Source organism: Balaenoptera ricei, chromosome 1 (assembly GCF_028023285.1).
Source record: "Balaenoptera ricei isolate mBalRic1 chromosome 1, mBalRic1.hap2, whole genome shotgun sequence".
NCBI lineage: Eukaryota > Metazoa > Chordata > Mammalia > Artiodactyla > Balaenopteridae > Balaenoptera > Balaenoptera ricei.
This window is the reverse complement of record NC_082639.1, coordinates 22,280,491-22,308,209: the sequence shown is the minus strand read 5'-3', so window position 1 is coordinate 22,308,209 and position 27,719 is coordinate 22,280,491. Positions and strand designations below refer to the sequence as shown.

The following is a 27,719-nucleotide window of genomic DNA, read 5'->3' as shown; positions in this document are numbered from 1 at the left end:
GTAGCAAAAGACAGTTAAGGCGAAAAGTGCCACAGACGAAGGCTGGAAGAAATGTCAAGACCACAGACTAGTATATCATTCCAAACAATCTTGAGAACTACTGTGAAACTCTCAATTCTGTGTGAAAAAATGGCATGCTTATGATGGTTTTTGAGAATTTACTGCTTTGCAAGTCGTAATAACTTTCAAAGAAGACAATTGTGTCAAGTGAATGTTTACATAAACCCTCATATAATCACGACTGCTAGGCTCAAGATCCTCAGCAGAAAGCACTTCTACTCCATGTGAACTAGCCGGAAGAACAGGCTGAAAGACAGAGATTAAAGTTAAGGGGGAGCCCCTGTACCACCAGATACTCATCCCTCTTACTCCCAGTGACACTGGTTTCTTTCTGTGGCTGGCTCATTGGAGGCAAAAAATGAACACACGCGCCGCCTATTCTACATCAAATACTGTAACTCTTGTCCCCTGCCTACCCCCACTTCCAGAAGGAAGCATGGCTTACCAACGGAGGAAAGCTTTCGAGGCTTTGGAGTTACATATACATAACTGTAAAATTTCAGCTTTTCCATTTGCTGATTAGGTGACTCTGAACAAGTTACTTAACTTATATGAGATAGAGATAATTACTCAGAGTTTTTGTGAGGATTAAATAAGAGAAATCTCTAAATTATAGTCTGATGACTGAAAGTGCTTAATATATTTGGATTCTTCTCACCTCACTTAGATTCTTCATATAAATGACTCCCCCCCCCCCCCCGAATGCTTACATTTAAGTACCACCGTTCCTTAGGAAAAAATGGGGAAGTTCTGCTATGCCTTTACATCACAGTAGCTATACATATGGCAGGCATGAAGTAATGTATACGTTTACAAACTTACAGTATGTTGGACTGTGTTTATGGGAGAAAGAAACTGAAATTATGCCAGCAGGACTGCTTTCAGATCCATGGAATAAGAGACCTCAGGCTAGGAAATTGGAGCTACAGAAATTCTTTTTGCTTTCTCTTAAAGTTTTTGTTTCGAAGACAATAAATTCTTAAGGATGCTCTAGTGGCCAGGAGATGTTTCTAGAACTGAGGAGTTAGTTATAAAAATTATAGTAAACAGGAAAGTTTCAGTTAAGAAAGACGAAAGGTTTCTCTCTGATTGGGTTAAGGGATTAGGTAGTTCCTCAGAGTACAGTAGAGTCAGTGGAAAAGGTAGGCCTAGATGAAAATGAGAATTAGCTGAATGGGGGACTTCCCTGGTGGCTCAGTGGTTAAGAATCCGCCTGCCAACGCAGGGGACACGGGTTCGAGCCCTGGTCCAGGAATATCCCACATGCCGCGGAGCAACTAAGCCCGTGCACCACAACTACTGAGCCTGCGCTCTACAGCCCGCGAGCAACAACTACTGAGCCCGCACACCACAACTACTGAAGCCTACACACCTAAAGCCCGTGCTCTGCAACAAGAGAAGCCACGGCAATGAGAAGCCCATGCACTACAACGAAGACCCAACGCAGACAAAAATAAATAAATTAATTTGTTAAAAATCTTAATTAAAAAAAAGAATTAGCTGAATGGAGATGAGAAGAAGTGGGAAAAAAAACTGAGCAAAAAGATTCACAGGTTGTGTGGATGAGGGAAAAAGGGAAATGAGAAGAGGATACAAATGACATTTATCAAATTTTAATCCACTATGTGACATCAGGCACCTGAATCAAATTATTGCCAAGCTCCCTTCAGGTTCTGAAATTCTACAGCAGAGTAAAACTAACGACAACCAATTCAGTGTTCTGTTTCAAATAATGGTTCCAAGAAATGTTTTATTATGGAAGAGAACAGTGGTCATGGTGCACTTTATATAGCTAATCCAACTCAATGCTTGCCATAGAATGCAAAATAAGTGCTTAATGAATTGGGGTATTACTATTGGGAAACCACAATCCTCATTTATTCGTTCCACAAAAATGTCCTGAGCACCTCTAAAGTATCAGTTATTGTTCTAGGTGTTGGAAACACTGACTGGATACAAAGAGGGAAAAATCTATGCCTTCTTTCTAGTATGTTAGATGGTGATAAGTGCTATAGAAAAAAAATTATTCAGGGAAAGGAAATACGACGGGCTGAGAAAGAGGGTGCTAAATTATAAACTGTGCAAGCAGAAGGGCCTCATTGGGAAGATGACATATAAACAAAGACCTGAAATAAACAACACATTCCTCAATTAACGTACTAAAAGTAAATATTAATTACAACTATAGTATATTTTAATGACTGGTCAGTGAAGTAAGGGTTATCAAATGGGCTGCTCAGTTCTCAAATATTTAAAGATGTCTAATACTGTGGTCACTAGTTACGTATGATTATTTATATCTATATTAATATTTAATACATTTATACTAAACACAATTTGCAATTCAGTTTCTCAGTTGTACTAGCCACATTTCACACATGGCCACCACACTGGACGGTGCAGATCTAGAACATTTACATCACTGCACAAAGTTCTATCAGATAGGCCAAACGCAAAGTATTTTTAAAGCACACTTACAAGTCTTCCAGTAACAATGCAAAGCAGAGTATTTCATCAGCATGTGGTATCTATTTTCCATGGCACCAATGACTAAACACCAACTACTAGAGGCAGTATACTCCGAAGGAACATTGACAGTAAAAAAAAAAAAGTTTCCTTTTATTCAGTCACAAACTATTGAGCTATTTATACTCACAATCTTTGATACTCTTACTTTAACAGTTGAATTACTGTTTCTTTTCCTAGTAACACTTAAGTAAAGTCTTTGACTATTAATAACAACTCAAAGCTCAAGGAAGGATGGTTTTATTTCAATTTAAAGATCTACTGAGAATTATATCCATTTGTTACCAACTGAAAATTAACCACCTCCATCTTACTGTCTGTCCATTTAACATTCTATCTACCCCAAATAGTATTTTTTCATGTAGTTACAATGAAAGTGATTGAGAAATCTTAATCTTAAAGAAAAATATTTGATAAAACCACATGATATTCATAAAAACTAAGTCCCAAGTGGCCTCTGTCTACTAAAGAACCTGGAGGTATCAATGATGTGTAGAAACTAACCAGTCAGAAATCAAGGAGCTGCCCGTCACAGGGCTTTGAAACACTGAATGTTCTCCAGTAAAGTGGCATTCATTGCTGATGACTCAGAGATGACTACTAGTCACTGCCACGTCTCTCCTTCCTTCTCTCTCTTTCATAACTCTTTCTAACTCATTTGGTTCTCAGTTTCACTTTCAGACAGTGAGAAAGAAATCCAAATACTACCAACACTCAGCCACATATCCAGTGGAAATACAATAAGTCTGATGATAGCTATAACATTTGTAAAAATTATTCAGAAATTTCTAACAAGAAATCTCCTTAAACATTCTTTTCCGGTACACGTGCAGAATACAGACTGCATCTTCTACTAAATAAAAATTCTGAGTAATGAACACCTGGTTACACTATGAGTCAACAGTAATTCCACAAAAGAACAAAGGATGACCATATAAATGGTGTTTCTATCAAACTTGCTCCAGTCAGTAATTCAAATGTACTTTATTCTTCGTTTTTCATGTAAGAAATACCCATCTCTTTTATACCATTCTCTTCCCTCAAAACTCTCAAACTTTCACAACCACAGAACCTAGGAGGTGAGGTACAGGAGAAAAAAAAGATTATGTATATAATTTCTAAATTCAAAAAGAAATAGTGTTTTGGATTATACATACCTTTGCTTCTAAATCTTGTAAAAAAAAAAAAAAAGTAACAGTGAAACACATTAACACTTTAGGAAAACAATGTATGAGGTCAGAGAAAATATGAACAACCTGTCCCTTTGCTCATCTGTCTATGTTAAAGCAATGAGCCCAATCCTAATTTAACCTTTCTGAAAAGCTAATCTTTATTAGTGCTACCGGGTCTATAAAAATGTAGTCACCAAATAAAACCGTCCAAGATGCAAATCTGATTACTGTTTCTTCAGCCTAAAAATAAGTTCCTTTGTTGAAAAAGCCCCAAATCAAACAGGATCCAATTAGCTATTAAACACTTTACCCATTCTCATCTTGTTCCCAGGTTTAGGCACCAAGAGCCTTCAGAATACCACCTATCCTAAAATCCAAATTGCTGACAACCAAGTTTGTTGTGTTGATTTGTAGTGAATGAAAAGAAAAAAAGATAAAGGGCTAAAATGATTCTTTTGGGATTTATTCACTTGGGACAAAAAGTCTTCTATATCCTTAAACAATTTTATAAATCCCAGTTTGACAGAATTTATTTGTAGATCACAGCTTTCAAATGTGACATCCTTTTATGTGTGTTTGGGACAGTAATAATTTCCTTCTTACCTGACTCCAGTTTTGTCCCTTTCTGATCTATTCTCAACAGTGGTACCACCATGACCTTTACAAAAACACAAATCTGACAGGGCTCTTCACAGCTTATTAAAAATCCTTCAAGACCTGGCCCAATGTCTATTTTTCTTTCTTTCTTTTTTTAAAAAAATTTTTACTGGAGTATAGTTGATTTACAATGTTGCGTTAGTTTCAGGTATACAGCAAAGTGAATCAGTTATACATATACATATATCCACTCTGTTTTAGATTCTTTTCCCATATAGGCCACTACAGAGTAGTGAGTAGAGTTCCCAGTGTTATATAGTAGGTTCTTATTAGTTATTTTATATACAGTAGTGTGTATATGTCAATCCCAATCTCCCAATTTATCCCTCCCCCCCTTCCCTCTTGGTAACCATAAGTTTGTTTTCTACATCTGTGACTCTATTTCTGCTTTGTAAATAAGTTCATTTGTACCATTTTTTTAGATTCCACATATAAGCGATATCAAATATTTGTCTTTCTCTGTGTCTTACTTCACTCAGTATGACAATCTCTAGGTCCATCCATGTTGCTGCACTAATGCCTATCTTTCTGTCTAACCTTTTCTCTCACCACTCTCCCATGCCTGCTGTCTTTAGTCCTATTCCAAACCACTTGGAATTCTTAAACGATGATATATTTGCCCAGGTCTATCTATCTATGCATCTGCTCTTCTAGCTGCCTAAAATGTCCTCTCCCTCCATTCCTTAATCTGGCTGACTCCCACTCCTTCAAAATTCAGTTTATGTTTCACTTCCTCTAGGAATCCCTCCTTGAACATCTACCTTTCTATACTTAAGACTGAATTATGTACCCCTTCAGTACTCCGAAGTCACCCTGTATATACCTCTACATATAGGGGTATAAATCACTTTTGTTAAAATTATCTACTTACTTATTTGTCTCTCCTACATTCTTTGAACAGAAATTGTCTTTATATCCTCAGCTAGTAACATACTTCTCAGCACACAGAAGGCATTCAGTAAATATTTTTTAAATGGAGGGAGGCAAAGGGAAAGTAAGATCTTTCACTAGTTTAGCTTGTTAAGTGTCCCTTTCAGGTTATGGAGTATTTGTGTTGGGAAACATGCCAGGCCTGTAGGTACTGAACATACTATAATAAATCACTGAACAGTTTCATGACAAACAGGAAAGAAAAAGACAGATATAATTGAGATTATCTTGCTAACTTAGCTATGGGTTGCATGTTACTATAAATTCACTTCCATAGATGCTTACAGTGACATAATCTTTTAATTACTGTTGCTTTTAGACTTATAAAAAACTGATTTAAAAAAATAGCTCTACTTTTCTTCTAGTTCCTAAGAGAAACAAAAGGACTAAAGTAGCATCGCCAGTTTTTAATCACTCAAAGCTGATTTCTGGTCTCTGCTTCTTCTCCCCTTCATTCCTGTTTTCTGGTTTCTGATCATTTCATTAAATGGTAAAAGTTTCCATCAAAAAAATCAAACAAAAAGAAAATAATACTAAACTCAAAATGATTTACTGTTACATATGAACATCTCTAACAAAAGATCTGATGAAAAAGAAAGCTAAAGCTTAGAAAAGGTAAATTAAGTTCAACTTCCTATGCATTCCTTCTCCCCATTCTCTATGGATAATAACAGCTAACATTAATCGACCATGTATTATAATGCCAGGGACTATTCTAAGTGTTTTGTTTTGTCTAATTCTTACAACAAGGCTATAAGAAGGATACCATTTATTATCCCCATTTAGTAGTTGAGGAAACTAAGTCACCCAGGGGTAAACCTGTCCAAGGAGTTCATAGCTAATCAATGGCAAAGGTAAAGTTCATATCTAAGTAATCTGGATGTGAATCTCCACTCCCAACTACTACAAGATAGTCTGTACTACAAAATGGACTTTGAATTCACACAATACTTCCTAGGTGTTTAGATAAGAACATTTATTTTTAATATAAAAACTTTAGGAGGTAGTACTTTAACAAAAGTAAAATTCAGGTACAGACAGTTACGTGAATTGCCCAAAATGACAATGTTAAAATTAAAAACACCAACAATTTGCTCTCTTAGCTTACCCCTGATATTTCCAGTATGACTACCAAAAAGAATGATGTTTCTTATCTCAAAATCAATTTTTAAAGGAATTACTTAGAAAATACGTGAAAGGTCTAGAATCAAGAAAAGTTGGTTATATGGGATACAGACATTTCTACTACCCCTCGAACCAAATCTAGAACAAAAATACTTCAGTCCCAATACTGCATGAGAAACCCAAATTTCTGAAGCACAGGTTTACACCTTTAACCCACATGTATGCTACCGGGAGCAATCATTATTAACAATGTACAAGTGTGCTTCACCACCAGGTACTGTCTATCCATACTCCCTAAGGTACTTAGGAGCCCCTAGTTTTTCCTATTTCTCCATGTTCACCAAATTTTCCTGTTAGATACGAAACAAAAACAATTAAAACAAAAAAACTCTACTTAAAGTCATCAGTATTAAACTGTTCAAACAACACAGATATAGAAAAGGCAATATAGATGCTATAAAGCAAGTTTTGTTTTAATAATTTCCTTAAGTACAAGTCATGTTGAATAACATGGCATGAAATTCCAATAACACAATTATTTTTATCTGTATAAAAACACTTATTCATTCTGCCTAGCATTAATAGTTTTTAATCTCCTCTTTGAGTGATGAAACTATATCTATATCTTTTTTTTTTTAAAACCTTTCAAGTATTTTTTTTTAAATTAATTAATTAATTAATTAATTTTTGGCTATGTTGGGTCTTCGTTTCTGTGCGAGGGCTTTCTCTAGTTGCGGCAAGCGGGGGCCACTCTTCCTCGCGGTGTGCGGGCCTCTCACTATCGCGGCCTCTCTTTGTTGCGGAGCACAGGCTCCAGACGCGCAGGCTCAGTAATTGTGGCTCACGGGCCTAGTTGCTCCGCGGCATGTGGGATCTTCCCAGACCAGGGCTCAAACCTGTGTCCCCTGCATTGGCAGGCAGACTCTCAACCACTGTGCCACCAGGGAAGCCCTATATCTATATCTTATTCTTTTTTTAAAATTAATTTTTATTGGAGTATGGCTGCTTTACAATATTCTGTTAGCCTCCACTGCACAACAAAATGAATCAGCCACACATACAGATATCCCCTCCCTTTTGGACTTCCCTCCCATTTAGGTTACCACAGTGCATTAGGTAGAGTTCCTTGTGCTATACAGTATGTTCCCATCAGTTGTCTATTTTATACATAGCATCAATAATGTATATTTGTCAATCCCAGTCTCCCAACTCCTGCGTCCCCACCCCTTTTTCCCTTGGTATCCATACATTTGTTCTCTACGTCTATGTCTCTACTTCTGCTTTGCAAATAAGATCACCTATACCATTTTTCTAGATTCCGCACATATGCCTTATTATACGATATTTGCTTTTCTCTTTCTGACTTACTTCACTCTGTATGACACTCTCTAGGTCCATCCACGTCTCTACAAATGAACCAATTTCATTACTTTTTATGGCTGAGTAATATTCCATGTATACATGCACCACATCTTCTTTATCCATTCCTCTGTTGATGGACATTTAGGTTGCTTCCATGTCCTAGCTATTGTATGCTGCTATGAACATTGGGGTGCGTGTGTTTTTTTAAATTACGGTTTTCTCTGGGTATATACCCAGTAGTGGGATTGTTGGGTCATTTGGTGAAAGTATATCTTATTCTTTTTTTTTGTTTGTTTGTTTTGTCCTTCATGGCAGCTAGGGCAATGTGCCTAGGAAAATTTATTAAATGAATTAATGAATCATTCAGCCAGTCAATCACCCATCCATCCGCTTTTTTACCTTTTGATTGGTTAGGGTATGTAGTGAGTATGACAATAAATTATCAAGCAAAACCAACTGGACTTCACTGTAACCAATGTTAAGCTACTGGCCCTGGAGGCATTATGAGATTATAACTAGAAGTAACAAGCACACACCAAAGCACTTCACCCCAGCAAGAATGTCTTTTCTTTGGTGCCACTTTTCTCTTTTACTATTTAAGACATAATTCTTATGGGTTCTTGCTATTCAAGCCCTTTGATTATCCAGCTCTATACTGAAGAGGGAAAAGACTGACCTGGGGTGGGGGGCGGGGTGTAAAATGGACAAAATAAAGCTGCTAGACCCATCTGCTTTACACCATTTAAATTCTTTTGGGAGATCAAAGAAGAAAAACAGAAGATACACACTCATCAAAAGAAACCTAAATCTGAAATTTTATAATGTTTAAATAGTCAAATAAAATGTAGTATTTATTTAATATTCTCATGCAGTGAAAAAAAAGAAAGCTGTAGCTACAGACTGCAATCTGATATGATATCACTCTGGCTACCAAGAGATACACACGCTAGTTTGATGAGGAAAAAACAAAACACAAATCTTTGGGACTTCCCAGGTGGTCCACTGGGTAAGACTCCACACTCCCAATGCAGGGGGCCTGGGTTCGATACTTGGTTGGGGAACTAGATCTTGCACGCCTGATGCAACTAAAGAGTTTGCATGCCACAGCTAAGAATCTGCATGCCGCAACCAAGAAGCCTGCATACCACGACTAAGAGCCTGTATGCCACAACGAAGATCCTGCATGCCGCAACTAAGATCCGACGCAGCCAGAATAAATAAATATTAAACACACACACACACACACACACACAAATCTTCAATGAGGAACTGAAGGCCATCAACATCATTCCACAAGGTAGTCCATTATACTACTATCCCCCTCTTTTAATGGAAGCCTCCATTACGGGGTGTGTACGTGTGTGCACATCTGTGCGTGTTTTGGACTCCACTGATGTTTCATGTTGCAATCTTGTAAAACTTACCCTGCCTTTGAATCAAGTCAAAGCTCTATCATGAAAGGCTATTTTTAGTATGATAGAACTCTAGAGGCCCAAGAAGCCATCCACTGAGGTTGTTTTGAAACTAATGGTCCCCTGCCTAATGGGAAATGTTCATACAAGTTTTATTACCAACTTTTAAATCCCACTGATCATACTTAACCTGAATTTGAAGTAAAGTTGAGGAAAAACATTTATTTATATTTTTATTTTGGCCGTGCCATGGGGCTTGCGGGATCTTAGTTCCCCGACCAGGGATTGAACCCGTGCCCCCTGCAACAGTGCAGAGTCTTAACCACTGGACTGGCAAGGAAGTCCCCACTCATCACTTACTATTAAACCATAAAAATCTCAAAAACTTTAAAGTTTTCTTTTCTTTAATAAAAATAATACACACTTTTAAATCTGAATATGCCAATACACTGTGCTGTGCACACTGCTCTTTATCAAGGTTATTTCTTTAGGTAAATGGGTAGATGGACACTAATAAATTTTCTTATTTCTTGATGTAACGCTTTTATTTACTTATCTATGATAGCAAATTTCTAGTTTTATAAGTTATATACTTTTCTTATTAAGATCATTCATAGGTATTTTATAATTTTGGTTGTTGTAAATACTTTTAATCCCCTTAGTTTTTAAGATATAATTTATTCTAATATATATAAAATTTTAACGATTCATTTTTGAACATTTAGTTCGCATTTATCAGCCATGTTACTGAATTATTTTTCAGTTGATTCTTTTGGGAATATTTTTCTGAAGAGAGAATAATATTAGCCAACAGCTATGTACTTATTTTGTTCGTTATTGGAAACATACCTCTAATGATTGCTCATCTTACTGCACTAAGAACCCCCAAAATAATGTTAAATAAAGTAACAGTGGGCATTCTTGTCTTGTTCTTGCTCTAGTGGACATTTCTTCAATATTTCACTGGTAAGTGTGCTAGTGTCTCTTGGTTTCAGATAGCTGTTCTTTATCATATTAAAGGATTATGTAAGCATAGTATAAAAGAAAAAAATGAACTAAAAGGATATACACAACATTCATGTTATGGGTTGTCACTGGAGAGTAGTGGTCAAAGGAGATTATATGTAACTTTTATAAATATGTCCTCATGTTACCAATTTTAAAATCAATTGAGTAGAAATATAGGTGCTTGTTATTATTTAAATATTTTAGAATAAAAATAAATTATCCTATTCTTAGTGTAATAAAAGCTTTGAGTGGAATAGTTGAATTTTATCAAAAATTTTTGTGATCAGTAGAGATAAGCATATCGCTTTCCTCCTGTTTTTTTGACTTATCAATGTACTAATGTGTTATTATTTATAGTTTCCTTAATATAATACTTAGATCTTGAAAGAATTCCTCTTGGTTATATTCTTTTAATATACTGAGAGATCTGACATATCCAATGGGGAAAAAAGCAGTTCTAATCAGTATGTTAAAATTACTATATAGCTATAGTAATATAGTTATCTATAACTATATAGATAACTGCTCTGGAAAAAAACATGGAAGTAAATATATCAAAATATTATCCGTAGTTACCACAGGGTGGAAAGATCAAGTGTGACTTAAATTTTTCTACTTTACACCACTTTATATTTTCTGGAGGAAGTATGTATTGTTTTTGAAATCAGAAAAAAATGTAATAATGACTTGTTGAATTTAATCTGCAAGTACTTTATACAGACTTTCTACAACTATATTCATTAAGTGAGACAGGACAAATTTCAATTTTCTTTTTGCACTATCTTTGTCAGCTCTCAGTTATCAAGATTTTGCTAATTTTATAAAATAAATGGGTGTACTTTCTTTTTCTCTACAGTGTGTGATATAGCATTGTAATTATCTGCTTCTTCAAACTATTAATGAAACTGTCCATAAGACTCACTGGGGGATTTCCCTAGTGGTCCAGCGGTAAAGAATCCGCCTTTCAATGCAGGGGACACGGGTTTGATCCCTGGTTGGGGAACTAAGATCCCACATGCCGCAGAGCAAATAAGCCCACGTGCCACAACTACTGAGCTCGTGCACCTCAATGAGAGAGCCCACGTGCCACAACCTACACAGCCCATGCACCCTGGAGCCTGCGTGCCACAACTAGAGAGAGAAAACCCGCTGCCACAACTAGAGAGAGGCCTATGCACCACAATGAAGAGCCCACATGCTGCAACAAAAGATAGCGCATGCCTCAACAAAGATCCCGTGTGCTGCAACTAAGACCCGACACAGCCAAAAAAAAAAAAAAAAAAAGAAAGAGAAAGAAAAACAAACAAAAAACAACTCACTGGGCTTAGATACATTTTAACATTTCGACCATGCCTGTTAGTCTATATGGGATTTTCATGTCTTGAGTCACTTTAGTAAATTATATTTCCCTAGAAAATTACCTATTTAATCAGGAATTTACTAATAAAGGTGTCAAAGTATTCAGTGGACAAAGGAGAATATTTTCAACTTCATATCATATCCAAAAGTTAACTCGAAAAGAATCATTGACCTAAATGTAAAACCTAAAAAGATAAAACATCTTGAAGGAAAAACAAAAATACCTTTCTGACCTTGAGTTAAACAAAGATTTCTTAGAAGATAAGGAACACTAACCAAAAAAGAAAAAATTAGACTTCATCAATTAAAAACGTCTGCTAATAAGACAAACCACAGGCTGGGAAAAAAACATTTGTGTAGTAACACTTATAAAGAACTTGTATGTGGACCATGTAAAAAACTCTCACAACTCAATAATAAGAAAATAAGCCAATTTTTAAAAAGATCAAGATCTGAACAGACATTTCATCAGAGAAAAGATATGGATGGCAAATAAACACATGAAAAGTTACTCAATATTATTAGTCATGAGGAAACTGCATATTAAAACCACAATGAGATACCGCTATACACGTATTAGAATGGCCAAAATCCAAAACACTGACAGCACCAAATGCTGGAGCAATAGGAGCTCTCATTCATTGCTGATGGGAACACCAAATAGTACAGCCACTCAGGAAGACAATCTGGCAGTTTCTTAAAAAACTAAACATACCCCTACCATACATTCCAACAACTGTACCCCTTGGTATTTACCCAAATAATTGAAAACTTACATCCACACAAAACCTACACACAGATGTTTATAGTAACTTTATTCATAACTGCCATAATTTGGAAGCAACCAAGATGCTCTTCCGTAGGTAAAGGATAAATAAGCCATGATACATCCAAACAATGGAATATTTTTCAGTGCTAAAAAGAAAAGAGCTATCAAGCCACGAAAAGACATGGAGGAACCTTAAATGCATACTACTAAGTGATAGAAGTCAATCTGAAAAAGCTACGTATGAAAAAGCTACTGTATGATTCCAACTTTATGACATTCTGGAAAATTAAACTTAAAAGCTTTTGCACAGCAAAGGAAACCATAAACAAGACAAAAAGACAACTCTCAGGATGGGAGAAAATATTTGCAAATGAAACAACAGACAAAGGATTAATCTCCAAAATATACAAACAGCTCATGGAGCTCAATATCAAAAAAACAAACAATCCAATTTAAAAATGGGCGGAAGACCTAAATAGACATTTCACCAAAGAAGACATACAGATGGCCAAGAGGCACATGAAAAGATGCTCAACATCACTAATTATTAGAGAAATGCAAATCAAAACTACAATGAGGTATCACTTCACGCTGGTCAGAATGGCCATTATCAAAAAATCTAGAAACAATAAATGCTGGAAAGGGTATGGTGAAAAGGGAACCCTCCTGCACTGTTAGTGGGAATGTAAATTGATACAACCACTATGGAAAACAGTATGGAGGTTCCTTAAAAAACTAAAAATAGAACTACCATATGACCCAGCAATCCCACTACTGGGCATATACCCTGAGAAAACCATAATTCAAAAAGAGACATGGAGGGCTTCCCTGGTGGCACAGTGGTTAAGAATCTGCCTGCCAATGCAGGGGACACAGGTTTGAGCCCTGCCTGGTCCGGGAAGATCCCACATGCTGCAGAGCAACTAAGTCCGTGCACCACAGCTACTGAGCCTGCGCTCTACAGCCCGTGAGCCACAACTACTGAGCCCGCGTGCCACAACTGATGAAGCCCACGCACCTAGAGCCAGTGCTCCGCAGCAAGAGAAGTCACTGCAATGAGAAGCCTGCGCACCACAACGAAGAGTAGCCCCCACTCACCGCAACTCGAGAGAGCTTGTGCATAGCAATGAAGACCCAACACAACCAAAAATCAATAAATAAATAAATTAAAAAAAAAAAGAGAGACATGTACCACAATGTACATTGCAGCAGTATTTGCAATAGCCAGGACATGGTACCAACCTAAATGTTCATCGACAGATGAATGGATAAAGATGTGGCACATATATACAATGGAATATTACTCAGCCATAAAAAGAAACGAAACTGAGTTATCTGTAGTAAGGTGGATGGACCTAGAGTCTGTCATACAGAGTGAAGTAAGTCAGAAAGAGAAAAACAAATACCGTATGCTAACACATATATATGGAATCTAAAAAAAAAAAAAAAAATGGTACTGATGAACCTAGTTGCAGGGCAGGAATAAAGAGGTAGACATATAAAATGGACTTGAGGACATGGGGTGGGAGGGGGAAGCTGGGGCGAAGTGAGAGTAGCATCGACATATACACACTACCGAATGTAGAATAGTTGGCTGGTAGAAAGCAGCAGCACAGCACAGGGAGATCAGCTCGGTGCTTTGTGATGACCGAGAGGGGTAGGATAGAGAGGATGGGAGGGAGGCTCAAGAGGGAGGGGATATGGGGACATGTGTATGCATATGGCTGATTCGCTTTGTTGTGCAACAGAAACTAACACGGTACTGTGAAGCAATTATATTCCAATAAAGATCTACGAAAAAATAAAACAAAAAAAATATGAAAAAAAAAGGCATGAAAGGAATGAACTACTGATACATGCAACAACATGTATGAATCTTGACAGCTTTATACTAGGTGAAAAACCAGACAAAAGGCTACATATTGTATAATTCTGATTACAAAAGGTAAGCAGGGAACTTTTGGTATGGAAGGAAGTACTCTACATCTTTTTTTTTTTTTTTTAACATCTTTATTGGAGTATAATTGCTTTACAATGGTGTGTTAGTTTCTGCTCTATAACAAAGTGAATCAGTCATACATATACATATGTTCCCACATCTCCTCCCTCCTGCATCTCCCTCCCTCCCACCCTCCCCATCCCACCCCCCCAGGCAGTCACAAAGCACAGAGCTGATCTCCCTGCGCTATGCGGTTGCTTCCCACTAGCTATCTATTTTACGTTTGGTAGTGTATATATGTCCATGCCACTCTCTCACTTTGTCACATCTTACCCTTCCCCCTCCCCATAGCCTCAAGTCCATTCTCTAGTAGGTCTGTGTCTTTATTACTCTACATCTTGATTGCGGTGGTAGTTACATGATTTTACGTGTTTGTCAAAAAAAAGAACTATAATATACTTTAAAAGGGTAAATTTTATTGTATATAAACTGTATCTCAATTAACCTGACTTATTTTGAAAAGGAATTCTAAGGAGCACCTTGTAACTGCTTAACACAGACCGAAAGCTCCATAAGAACAGAGATTACATCTTCTCGGTGGAGATTTTTTTTAAAATTTATTTATTTATTTATTTATTTATGGCTGTGTTGGGTCTTCGTTTCTGTGCGAGGGCTTTCTCCAGTTGCGGCAAGTGGGGGCCACTCTTCATCAAGGTGCGCGGGCCTCTCATTATCGCGGCCTCTCATGTTGCGGAGCACAGGCTCCAGACGCGCAGGCTCAGTAATTGTGGCTCACGGGCCTAGTTGCTCCGCGGCATGCAGGATCTTCCCAGACCAGGGCTCGAACCCGTGTCCCCTGCGTTGGCAGGCAGACTCTCAACCACTGCGCCACCAGGGAAGCCCCAGAGATTACATCTTATTAGTGATTATAATTAATAAGAATATTACAGCTACTGTATGTTCACTATGTGGTTACAATGCTAAGCACATTATAAGTACTAATTCATTTAAATCTTTTTTTAAAAAATAAATTTATTTATGTATTTATGGCTGCATCGGGTCTTCATTGCTGCAAGCGGGCTTTAGTTGTGGCGAGCAGGGGCTACTCTTCATTGCGGTGTGTTCTCATTGCGGTGGCTTCTCTTGTTACGGAGCACGGGCTCTAGGCGTGCGGGCTTCAGTAGTTGTGGCTCGCAGGCTCTAGAGCATAGGCTCAGTATTTGTGGCACACGGGCTTAGTTGCTCCGCAGTACGTGGGATCTTCCCAGACCAGGGCTCAAACCCGTGTCCCCTGCATGGCAGGCACATTCTTTTTTTTTCCCTTTTTAAAATTTTATTTATTTATTTATTTATTTATTTATTTATTTATTTATTTATTTATTTTTGGCTGCATTGGGTCTTTGTTGTTGGGTCTTCGTTGCTGCACGCGGGCTTTCTCTAGTTGCGGTGAGCAGGGGTTACTCTTCGTTGTGGTGCATGAACTTCTCATTGCGGTGGCTTCTCTTGTTGCAGAGCTCGGGCTCTAGGCATGCGGGCTTCAGTAGTTGTGGCACGCGGGCTCTAGAGTGCAGGCTCAGTAGTTGTGGTGCATGGGCTTAGCTGCTCCGCGGCATGTGGGATCTTCCCAGACCAGGGCTCGAACCCGTGTCCCCTGCATTTGCAGGCGGATTCTCAACCACTGTGCCACCAGGGAAGTCCCAAGCAGGCAGATCCTTAACCACTGTGCCACCAGGGAAGTCCCCATTTAATTCTTATAGCAACCTTGTGGGAAAGGTAAAATTCATATCTGTACTTTAGGGATAAACTGAAGATTAGAGAGTAACTGTCTTGCCCAAAAGGACACAGCCAAGAAGTGGGAGAACTGGGATCTGAACTCAAGTTTGCTTACTCCAGAGCCTGAGGGCTTAACTGGTAGGATACACTGCTTTGCTGATTTTGCTTAGTGTTTACTGAACAAATGAATGGATGAGGAACAAGTCAACTTTGATGGAGCTTGGTAGGGTAGGCTGAATCTATTGACAGTTCATAGGAAGAATAAAACATATATATATATTTAAAAGGACACATTATTAAGTAGAGATGTCAAGTGGCAATTTTAGGTGTAGCAGGTAAGCTGTGAATGTAGAATGACCATGATAGTCTTTAATATCCCTTAACAATACCCTTTTATTCTCTTTTACCTCCTTTAAGAAATTATTTTACATATTTTAATTTTTGACACTGAGGAATACAAAGAAGGAACTAAAATGCCTATAACCCGATAATCCAGATAAAATCCTTTTTTACATTTAAAAAACCAAAAGTAATACATGTATATAGATGAAAATGCAAACCATACAGGAAGATACAAAATGATAAGTGAAAACCATCTATCCTTCCTTTTTTTTTTGCCGTGCTGCGCAGCTAGTGGGTATCTTACTTAGTTCCCTGACCAGGGATTGAACTCAGCCCTATGGTAGTAAAAGCTCAGAGTCCTAACCACTGGACCACCAGGGAATTCCCGCTATCCCTCCCTTTTAATTTTCATTCTTATAATCATTGCCTATGTAGTGTCCAAGACACATTAAAAAAAAAATTATTTATTTTGGCTGTGCTGGGTCTTAGCTGCGGCATGCGGACTCTTAGTTGTGGCATGCGGACTCTTAGTTGCGGCATGCGTGCAGGATCTAGTTCCCTGACCAGGGCTTGAACTCCAGCCCCCTGCATTGGGAGCACGAGTCTTACCCACTGGACCACCAGGGAAATCCCTGTCCAAGACACATTGATGAAGGGCTCAGTATGCAGAAATAAATTCAGATGGAAAATCATTTACACATTTAGTCCACCTATCATACTTTCTATGATTTTCTAGGGAGTAAGTAGCAATCAGAAGTGATGAAAAGTGGTGAGATGGTCCAGAATGTCAGCATCACTACTTTTCAGGCTTGCATGACTATAAAGATGGCTCATCTTTTTCTATTGACAGAAAAAAATAATTATAGGGCATCTGTGTTATTAAAGTTCATAGTGTTCTACTATAAACTGGTGTTCTATGCACTTTGTTTCCCTTAAGATTGTTAATTCTATCTTATGCAGAAAATTTAAAACCACTATAAGAAATACATACAAATATTGCCTACTATTGAGCAGTAGGATATAACAGTAAAAAGATCTTGCCCCTCATAAGTTATACTCTTATCAGGAAATAAGATGACAGAAGATATTTAATATATGTATAATAATGCTATATTAAATTTCTACTGAACACCACAGGGAAAAAAATAGAAGTAACATCATTTTTGGCATTGTTTAATTCCAGAGGAATTTATCTCCTACACCTTAAGAATCTCAAAACTAATTAAGTTCATATTTTGCCTTCATTCTTAAAGAGAAGGGAGGGAAGGGCTGTGTTATTGGCATATTTTGAGCTTCAAGTGCTAACAACATGATAACATCACAAAAAATTTTCCCGTGAACTTATAAGTGAAATGCATTAGTCTTGAGCATGGTTCCTTAACAAATGTCCTTGAAAGGTTAGGAAAACCCCCTTTAAAACATAATAATGATTTATAAATTCAGATTCAGAATAGGAAGAAAACAATTGACTTTATTTGTTTTGGATATGGCTTCTGTTTTCCACTTCAACAAACTGATTCTCATATTTCCTATGTGATACAAATTCTAATCTAAAGGAGATATTACCTTGTTAAATCTGTTTAATCTGTTCCCAGAATACCATGCATATGAATAAAGCCTTTGCACCTAGCTTTAAATTCAGGCTTCACACCAACAATCTAGCTCATTAAATAATTATTTCATCAAACACAACCAAAAAAATTTTTTTCAACAAACTGTGCTCTCTTCTGTGGAAGGGAGGGTATATAGAAACTTAATGAGGTTGTTAGAAAATTTAAAACATTTTGAGAAGGCAATTTAGCGTATACAGATCCTCTCCTACCCCAAAAAACCTTTTAGAAGAAGTTTCATATGCCAGGGTTTCAGTCCCTTTTCCTGGGCGTGCTATGGAGAGAACGGCTGTTAACCCATAAACATCTGAGAAGGGAGGAAGAAAGAAAGCAGAAGCAGGAATAAGCCATTTTTAAAAGTAGCGGGGTATGAAGCATCACGGTAGCTTAAAATGTATACATATTTTCTCTGGACCCTGCCTTCCCCCAGCACTTATGTACAGTGTAGCCCTTACTTTTAAAAAAAAACTAGTAGCTTATACCAATATAAATTAACAATGAATACTTTCACTGTATTCTACCAGGTCCCTTTGAAAGGAAAGGGAATAAAATAAGGAGAATCAGGGTAAAAGCTGTTTGATTCCTTTACCACCTTCCCCACTCCATGACCTTGAATGTCTGTCCCATACCAACCCTGGCAGAATTCTGGAGGCCTGTTTTCTGGAAGGGATAAAACAAATGGTCTCTGGACTGAGCGACTCAAAAGGCGGTTGACGGTGGGAACAGAGCATGAAAAACTGAGGGGAATTGAGTGAACATAATGAATACTGAATGCAGCAACCCTCCCAGTCTTCATCACCCTTCACCATCCAGTGATGAGAAGACTCCGCCCCTTGAACCCTGATACTGATAACAGACATGTTCCTCAACAATAGGGACAAGAAGCTCACACTATAGTAAGGCCCAAAGGCAACCAGCCTATGCATTTAAAGCTTCTAATTTAAAGCTCACCACTCTTAATCACAAGCAGACAGCTAATTATTACTAGACTTCAGAGGAAAACTCTTACATAAGAGAGATCAAAACAAACAAAGGAAAACAACTTTGGGGGAAAAGAGCCTATGCAGGGCAAAGTAAATCTGTTGAAACAATAAAGAATATTATAAAAGAAATATTCAGAGAATAAGAAAGACCTCCTAGGGACTTCCCTGGCGGTCCAGTGGTTAAGACTTCGCTTTCCAATGCAGGGGGTGTGGGTTCGATCCATGGTCAGGGAGCTAAGATCCCACATGCCTTAAGGCTAAAAAACCAAAACATAAAGCAGAAGCAATATTGTAACAAATTCAATAAAGACTTTAAAAATGGTCCACATCAAAAAAAACAAAAACTCTTAAAAAAAAAAAGAACTCCTAGAAATTAAAAAACATAATAGTAGAAAAGAAAAATTTAATAGAATATAAAGATGAAGAAATCTTTCAGGAGGTAGAGCTAAAGAAAAAAAGAGATGAAAATTAGAGAACTATTTCAGGAGTCCATCATCAAGCAGCTATTGGCAATCAAGAAAGAAGAAGAGGGAGTTCCCTGGTGGTCCAGTGGTTAGGAATCCGCCTCCCAAAGCAGGGGGCGCGGGTTTGATCCCTGGTCGGGGAACTAAGATCCCACATGCTATGGGGCAACTAAGCCAGAGTGCCACAAATAAGACCCGACGGAGCCAAAAATAAATAAATAAATAAATATTAAAAAAAAAAGAAAGAAAGAAGAAGACATGGGATTTAGGAAACAAAACAGCCAACACAGGAGAGAAGCAGAGTTCCCAGGTGAATAAGAATACCCCAGGATGACAGCTCTGTACCACACACAGGGGGACACCTGTCCATATTGGAGCAGTGTGACTCAAGAGACATACTGAAGGCTATTGTCACCAAGATCTCTGCTGCCGTTTACTCTCTTTTTAAAGATAAGAAGATAGTGCCCAGGTGAGCTCATCTTGACTAAATGCTGGTGAATTTCTTCTCAAAATACTGAGCTGCCTAATGAGCTCAGAACACGCATTTCACCCACAGAAGTGTTCTTTAACGTATTCCTAAAAGCTTCAGGTAGGTCATGATCAACTTAGGAGAGACCACAGAGCAGCTCACTCCCTCTGACCATACTTCTGCCAAGCGTCCAAGATTGAAGCCCTGCCCAAACAATTTCCAGGACTAAGTCTTGACTCTGTCCATGACTTCCACAGAAGAGACTCTGAAAATTAGGAAACTGAAGCAGGTATGGTCCACTGATGTCTGGGTATCCCCAAGATCCTTTCAGAACCCAAGAGGTACAATGATATACTTAATAATACTAAAGAATTAGTTGCCTTTTTCACCGTGTTGACACTGGTACTGAGGGTACAAAAGCAATGGTGAGCAAAACTGCTGGTACCTTCACACAAATCAAAGCAGCAGCAACAAACTGTAGCAGGATGCATAATCTTCACCACTACATAATTACAGTTAAAAATAATGCCAATTTAAGAATATCCTTGATAAAGCCGTAAAAACTATTATTAGTTTTAATAAATCTCAAGCCCTCTATGTGTCTTTTTACTATTTTGCATGATGAAATGGTAAGTACAATGGTTACCTTCAGGAAAGGCACCTGCGTAATTGAGTTGCAAGCTGAACTAGCCACTTTCATGAAATACCACTTTTACTGGAAAGATTGAATGACAAACTATGTTGTTCAAGCTTAGATATTTCACAGATATTTTCTCAAAAATGAATGGAGCCTGTCACTACAAATAAAACCGACAGTACTTGTTGCCAGTGATATACGTCAAGCTTTCAAGAGAAAATTCGAATTTTGGAAAACATATCCACTAGAGTGAGCCTGCCAACTTCCCAATATTTAAAGACTTTTCTGATGAGATCAGTGGTGGCATTAACAAATGTGATTTTAAAATATTATATAAAAAAATGTGTAAACATTTGTCCATGTAAGAAAGGTCCTAGAGGCCTTAGGTCTGTCCCACTAGAACGTGATTGGTAAAAATCTCTCACTTTAATTTTCAGAATGCAACAAATAATTCTTTTCCAATGTATCTACATAACTGTTAGTTAACCTAACTGTAACAAAATTCTCAACCATCTTCCAGGGGCTCCATCTTCTTAGAAACAAATTCATTTTACATTCAGAATTCTTTTCCTTGTCAAATGGCACTGAGTGGACCATAACTCAATAAACCAGATTCTTATCATATGTGTGTTTTGTGAGCAATTAAAAAAAAAACCCTACAAACTATTATGCATAAAATAAGCTACAAGGATATATTGTACAACACAGGGAATATAACCAAATTAAATTAAAAAAATAAAAATAAAGTATAAGGGCTTCCCTGGTGGTGCAGTGGTTAAGAATCCGCCTGCCAGTGCAGAGGACACGGGGGTTCAAGCCCTGGTCTGGGAAGATCCCACATGCTGCGGAGCAACTAAGCCCGTGAGCCACAACTACTGAGCCTGCACTCTAGAGCCCCCGAGCCACAACTACTGAGCCTGCCGTGCTGCAACTACTGAAGCCCGTGCGCCTAGAGCCCGTGCTCCGCAACAAGAGAAGCCACCGCAATGAGAAGCCCGCACACAGCAACAAAGACCCAATGCAGCCAAAAATAAATAATAAATAAATAAATAAATAAAAGTATAAGAGGAAAAAAATCCTCTCACTAGCACAGAAGACAAACCTTTTCTCATATTAGTGATCAAAAGCACATATTAATTTATATTTCAACTGACTACTAGCCAACTATGACTTCCATAGCAACTTTCCCTTTGGTATTCTCTAGTAAATTTAAATTATATTTAAATTTAATTTAAGTTGAATTTAATCAGTTTAATAATAAGTTTAATTAATTAGATTAAATTCTATTTAAGTTATGTTTAAGTTAGGTGAGGTAAGGTCACTCAGCGGAAAAAAAAATGTTTCCCATAAAAGCCTTTGGAGTTGTCGTACGTTACACTAGTTTATCATATGGACATGTTCTTTAGGATTTGTCACCAGGCAACTATATCAACTCGATTCACCAAATTGCTCATAAATAACGCCCTTAAGAATTAATTTGTAAAGAAACTGCACATTTATGAATAAAGTATTGACTGCCCTCTAGTGTTCAAAATAAGGATTTCACTGATGAGCTAGATGCAATGTACACTACAGGGTGAAAAAAGCCAAACTCCTAAAGAAGCCATTTAGGGTCATTAAAATCAGAGGAGAAATTCTGATCTGGCAAGGTTTTCAACAACAGTCTTTTCAAAGCAAGACAACAAGCTATTAATCTGAGCTATCTGATTACTTACTTGTACCAGGTGCCCAAAGAGCCTAATTTCAGTCATCTACAGTAACTGTGTGTGAGTAGAATATAAATTTGGAACCTTTTTACACTACTACTTCAAGTTACACTGCCATAAAATGAGATTCAGACTTTTCCCCATTTGGTAAAGAAGCACAAAATGCTCGAATCAAAACCTGCCTCTTGGGACTTCCTTGGTGGCGCAGTGGTTAAGAATCCACCTGCCAATGCAGGGGGCACGACTTCGATCCCTGGTCCGGGAAGATCCCACATGCTGCAGAGCAACTAAGCCCATGCACCACAACTACTGAAGCCCACGTGCCTAGAGCCCGTGCTCCACAAGAGAAGCCACCACAGTGAGAAGCCTATGCACCACAACTAGCCCCCACTCGCCGCAACTAGAGAAAGCCTGTGCGCAGCAATGAAGACCCAACACAGCCAAAAATAAATAAATAAATAAATAAAATGCTATGAATTCAGAACACAATGTTAAAAAATAAAATAAAAGCCTGGAAAGCAGCTAAGATGTCTCATCTTAGAGAATTTTAAAACATGGTAGAAATACCATTTCTCTCCTACAGAGAAACTTTTTAAAGCACGGATATAACTCTGCGGATACTAAAGAAACATCAATAGTTTTCATAAAGCTTCAATAAACACCCCAAGGCACAAGTGTTCAAAATGGCCTACTAACTATCCTAGACCATATCTCTCTTTGAAATTGCAGTCAGTAGGAAAATGGAGTTCAACACACAGTGACTGACTTTTTAGTCAAAAAGGTAGATACCAAACCTTTGTGTATCTAGATTTATACTCCCTTAACCGTGTTGTTACAGAATTTAAAACTTATTATTTTAACTTGCCAACTGGTTCTTTGCTGTATTTGAAGTAACTAACATTCTAGAGCATTAGGTCTCAAAGTGTGGTCTAGGAACTACTAGAGATGCCTCACAGCAATGTCAGAATTACTTTTTATATTACAAAAGTGTTATTTGCCTTTTCACTCTCATTAGCTCCAAACAGTCAATTCTCCAGAGTCTACAGGGTATGTGATAACAAAACATTAAATGCAGAAGCAGATATGTGACTCCAGCTGTCTTCTATTAAACCAGATATTAAAGAGATCTGCAAAATGTAAAACAATGCCACTCTTCTTGTTACTCTTTTTTATTTGGGGAGTTATTTTTCATTAAAAAATTTTATTTATGTAACATATAATGGGTTTATTAATGTTATTTTGAAATGAATTAATATTTTTAAATGTCTCTATTTTAATTTGTAATATAGTAAATATCAATAGATATAAATCATACAAACAAAGCTCTTTGGGGCCCTCAATTATACTTAAGAGTAAGGGATCCTGAGGCCAAAAAGTTTGAGAACTGATAAACTAGAGAGCTTAGCACACTAAACATGAAAAAAATCAATTTATTCTCAAAGCTTTAATGGAGGTAAGGATAAAATACAAATATCATTTACTAAGAAAAATGTAGGTGATACTCACCAAATGGATCTTCCATGCCACTATTAACCAGTTTAGGGAGGTGGTATATAGTTTCTAAAAAGAGAAAAAAGTAAATGATACACTTAAAACATAAAATCCATCACCTTTTATATTTCTTAAAAAATAGACCCAATTCAGTAACACTGATTATAGTTTAAAACTAAAACATTATAGAAATGTATAACTTATTAAGTGAGAACATTGCCAACTGGGATTTATTTTAAGGGGGTTGAGGTACAGATATAATAAGTTCCCTTTCCAATCTCCATCTTGAATTTACCAGAGTGTAAGGAAAAAGGCAAGTTAAAAAAATTTTTTTTTTATTTTTTAGGGAGGGGGGGCAAAGGGAAAAAGGGAGGGGTGGGGAGGGGGAGAGGGAAGAAGGGAGGGAAGGAGAGAGAGCAGCAAAAAGCCAAATTTTTATGCAAAAAATAACCCAAACAAACAAAACACAAAACTCACATAAACATCTGGGAAAGCATATGAGGATATCATAGAATGAAGGAATTGGTTTTGCCTGAGGAAAGTAGAAAGTAGTTCAGTAAGTTAAGAATGCTCAAGTATTAAAATAAAACAAAAAAATTTTGAAAAAAGTTGAATAAGTATAGATATTCAACCTCCCTCACCCTTAATCAAAACAAGGATAGAATCTGCCCAATCTTGCTTTTTTATCTCTTTCATAGTTTTGATCCCAAGGGCACTCCTTGATCCCAAGGGCACTCCTTGAATTTTATTCAACAATTTGAATACTAAACTCCAATTCAGAGTCTGCTTTTCAGAGAATATAACCTACTAACAGTTGGGGCTGGCAGTGATCTGAGAAAATTAGGACTGTGAAGGGGTTTTGGAGTTGAATCGCTCACAGACTAGATGGCACTGAGGACCCCACTGGTGGTGGTAGGTAACCAGATAATCCCTGGCACAAGGTGCTGGTCCAATTCTTAAACTTTCACTAGTGGTGAATAATGATGATCTATCTATGGACAGAATGCTCTAGTTGATTGGATTTATGAGGCACTCGAAGAGTAAGGGGGAAATAACTATAATGACAATGGAATTGAATGGCTATTACTAAACTGAACTGATGCTCTAGAAGAAGATAACAAAAAGCTAAGAGTGATTAACAGTCAACTGAAAGTCAAATATGGGGGATTCCCTGGCAGTCCAGCGGTCAGGACTCCATGCTCTCACTGCCAAGGGCCGGGGTTCAATCCCTGGTTGGGAACTAAAATCCCACAAGCTGTGTGGCTCAGCCTAAATAAATAAGTAAGTATCAATAAATAATTTTAAAAAAGAAAGTCAAATATGAACGTCCCAGGGCCTCCTGGTAATTTCTAAAGACGCTCTTTTCTGTGGCAGCAGGAGGAGAGAAAAAGCTGGAGACCAGGCCCAAGAGTTAATCAACAGAGTAGCTGAGCACCAAGGAAGGTTAACTCTCAGCCAAGGGAGGTATGCTATGCCAACGTCAGGGCCCTGACTGGGAAAGAATGAGACCCTAATACATGAGATGGAGACAACTGAGTTGATGCCCCTCCAAAATCTTGAACGCGATAGTGCCCTTGAAACTGCGAAAGTGGCCCACCATCTCTGTAAGAGCTAGCACTCTTCCCGCACTTGAAGATAATGCAGAGGCCTCCCCACCCTGCTCAGTAAACAATGTCCCCTCAGGATCTGCCACCTCCATGCCTCCTAACTTGTAGTAGGTCACAGCATAACCCAGCCCAGATATTTTGTGCCTGATAAGGTCACAAAGGAATTATAACCCAAGGGAGCTGCAAGACTTAGCCAGCATGTACTGGCAGGGGCTAAGTGAGAGCAAATGTGAACTCTGAGGGTGCTTGAACATCAGAACCAGAACATAAAGTTATTGATCACTCTCCGAAGATACAGGATTTAACACCCTGGCAAAAACCTCGGAATACGGTATGAACTTATCACTAGGATGGTTCCTAAAAGCTGGAAAAGTCACGGCCCATGGTAAGTAGCAATGACAAAACTGCAGTGGCAGACAGGGGAGGAAGGGATTAAAAGGCTCACTTAGTGAAGTTGGCTTGCTGAAGTGGTCAGAAAAAAGTATTATGTTCCTTGAAATGGCTGGGAGGATACTATAAGGAACGTGCTAGTGAGAGGGGCACCAGCATCATTAAGAAGTTTAAAAGCTGTTCTCCATAGAGAATTGGTTATAAAACTAATGCCACTGGGACTTCCCTGGTGGTGCAGTGATTAAGAATCCGCCTGCCAATGCAGGGGACACAGGTTCGATCCCTGGTCTGGGAAGATCCCACATGCCACAGAGCACCTAAGCCCGTGCGCCACAACTACTGAGCCTGTGCTCTGTAGCCCCCGAGCCACAACTACTGAGCCTGCGTGCCACAACTACTGAAGCCCGCGCGCCTAGAGCCCATGCTCCGCAACGAGAGAAGCCACCGCAATGAGAAGCCAGCACACTGTAATGAAGAGCAGCCCCCACTCACCGCAACTGGAGAAAGCCCGCGTGCACAGCAACGAAGACCCAACACAACCAAAAAAAAAAAAGGTTTATAAAACAAAAAGAAAAACTAATGCCACTGATAGCAACGGTGATGATACAACCCTAAAACAAAGGAGACCAGGCCATGGTACTTAATGATTGAAGCCAGATGGAGACACTATAAACATCAGCAAAGTCAGAGTGGCAGTCAAAGGAATCTGACTCAAAGATTTGTGGAGACAGTTAATAAAGCATGGTGTATTTATGAAGCAAAATAGACAAGCAGCTAATAAGAGCTGCTCTATCTGTAACATCAAAAGAAATCAGGGATGGAAGATCTGGATGCTGAGGTCAGTCCCCTCAATAAAAAAATATCAGAATCCATGCCCAGTGTCTGAACCTGAGCCAGTTTCAGATCCTGACCCCTCTGACTGAAGGAGGCCAGGTACCCAAGAGAAAAGAACCTGCAACATCAAAGCAAGTATAACAATTCCCTGAGAAACCTATGGCCTAAGAGACCCATATACTATAGGTCTCATGGACTCCATACTCAGAAGGTCCCTGCACTTGAAGTTTAATGCTCTGCAGTCACTGTCTTAAAATTCTTAATAATTTTATCTATGAATTTCTGCTCCATAAGTGAAATCTGAGGGGGAAAATGAAGCATGTGCTGGGGGCTTGAAGCCTCAGCTCACACAAAGTCCACCTCTTCCTGTCTTCCCAGGAGCGGCCTCTTGGCCACTCCCTCTGGTCCCACCTGGCCATCCTTTCCCTGCCTGGGCTAGGAGTGCCACATACTTTTGGTGGGCAATTTCTCTCGCCCACTCTCAATCCAGGTGTATTCCGCATGCAAATTATGTAGTCAGCTCTGTCTACGGTCATTTACTCAGGTAACTGTAAACTGTGTAAACGGGAATGCTAACATTTTAAGGACAGGTTGACATTGACACCTGGAGTCTGGAAGTATAATCATGGACTTATGAGGACCAGGAAATAAACTGAGCCCTGGCCAAGATCCAGTTCACGATGGGCCCACTGGGTGTGTGAACCCTCCTGGTGGTCATTTCCCTGGACCCTGAATGTATAATTGAAATAGACATACCTGGAAGTTAGTGAGTCCTTGGCCTATGGGATAGGAGTTATACTGGGGAAGGCCAAGTGGAAGGAAGCCTCTAAAGGTGGGTGCCCCATTCCACCTTCCAAGATAATAAACACAAAAGAAAACAATATTGTATTCTGGGGGCAAGGGAGGGGAGATGGCAGAAATTAGTGCTACACCCCCAGAGGATGCAGGATTTACCAGTGTGGTCCCGGCAGAAACCAGATAAATCCTGGAGGAAGGTAGATTACCACAAACTCAATCTAATAGTAGCCACAACTGCAGCTGCCGTGCCAGATGTGGTATCTTTGCTAGAGCCAATTAACATAGCCCCAGGAGCA

The 27,719-nt window shown here is 38.4% G+C and overlaps 1 protein-coding gene across 10 annotated transcripts in view; it reads right to left on the bottom strand.

Moving 5' to 3' along the window:
• PHACTR4 (phosphatase and actin regulator 4) overlaps positions 1-27,719 on the bottom strand; it is a 149,657-nt gene that overhangs the window by 49,484 nt on the left and 72,454 nt on the right. For 8 of the 10 annotated variants that reach the window (XM_059916753.1, XM_059916786.1, XM_059916796.1 and 5 more), the window contains one exon: positions 23,810-23,863. In XM_059916753.1, the coding sequence (XP_059772736.1) occupies positions 23,810-23,825 (16 nt within the window). In that variant the 5' untranslated portion in view covers positions 23,826-23,863. Of the gene's footprint in view, positions 1-23,809; positions 23,864-24,271; positions 24,327-27,719 lie in introns of those variants that run through there. The other 2 variants (XM_059916703.1, XM_059916777.1) reach the window with 2 other exon arrangements.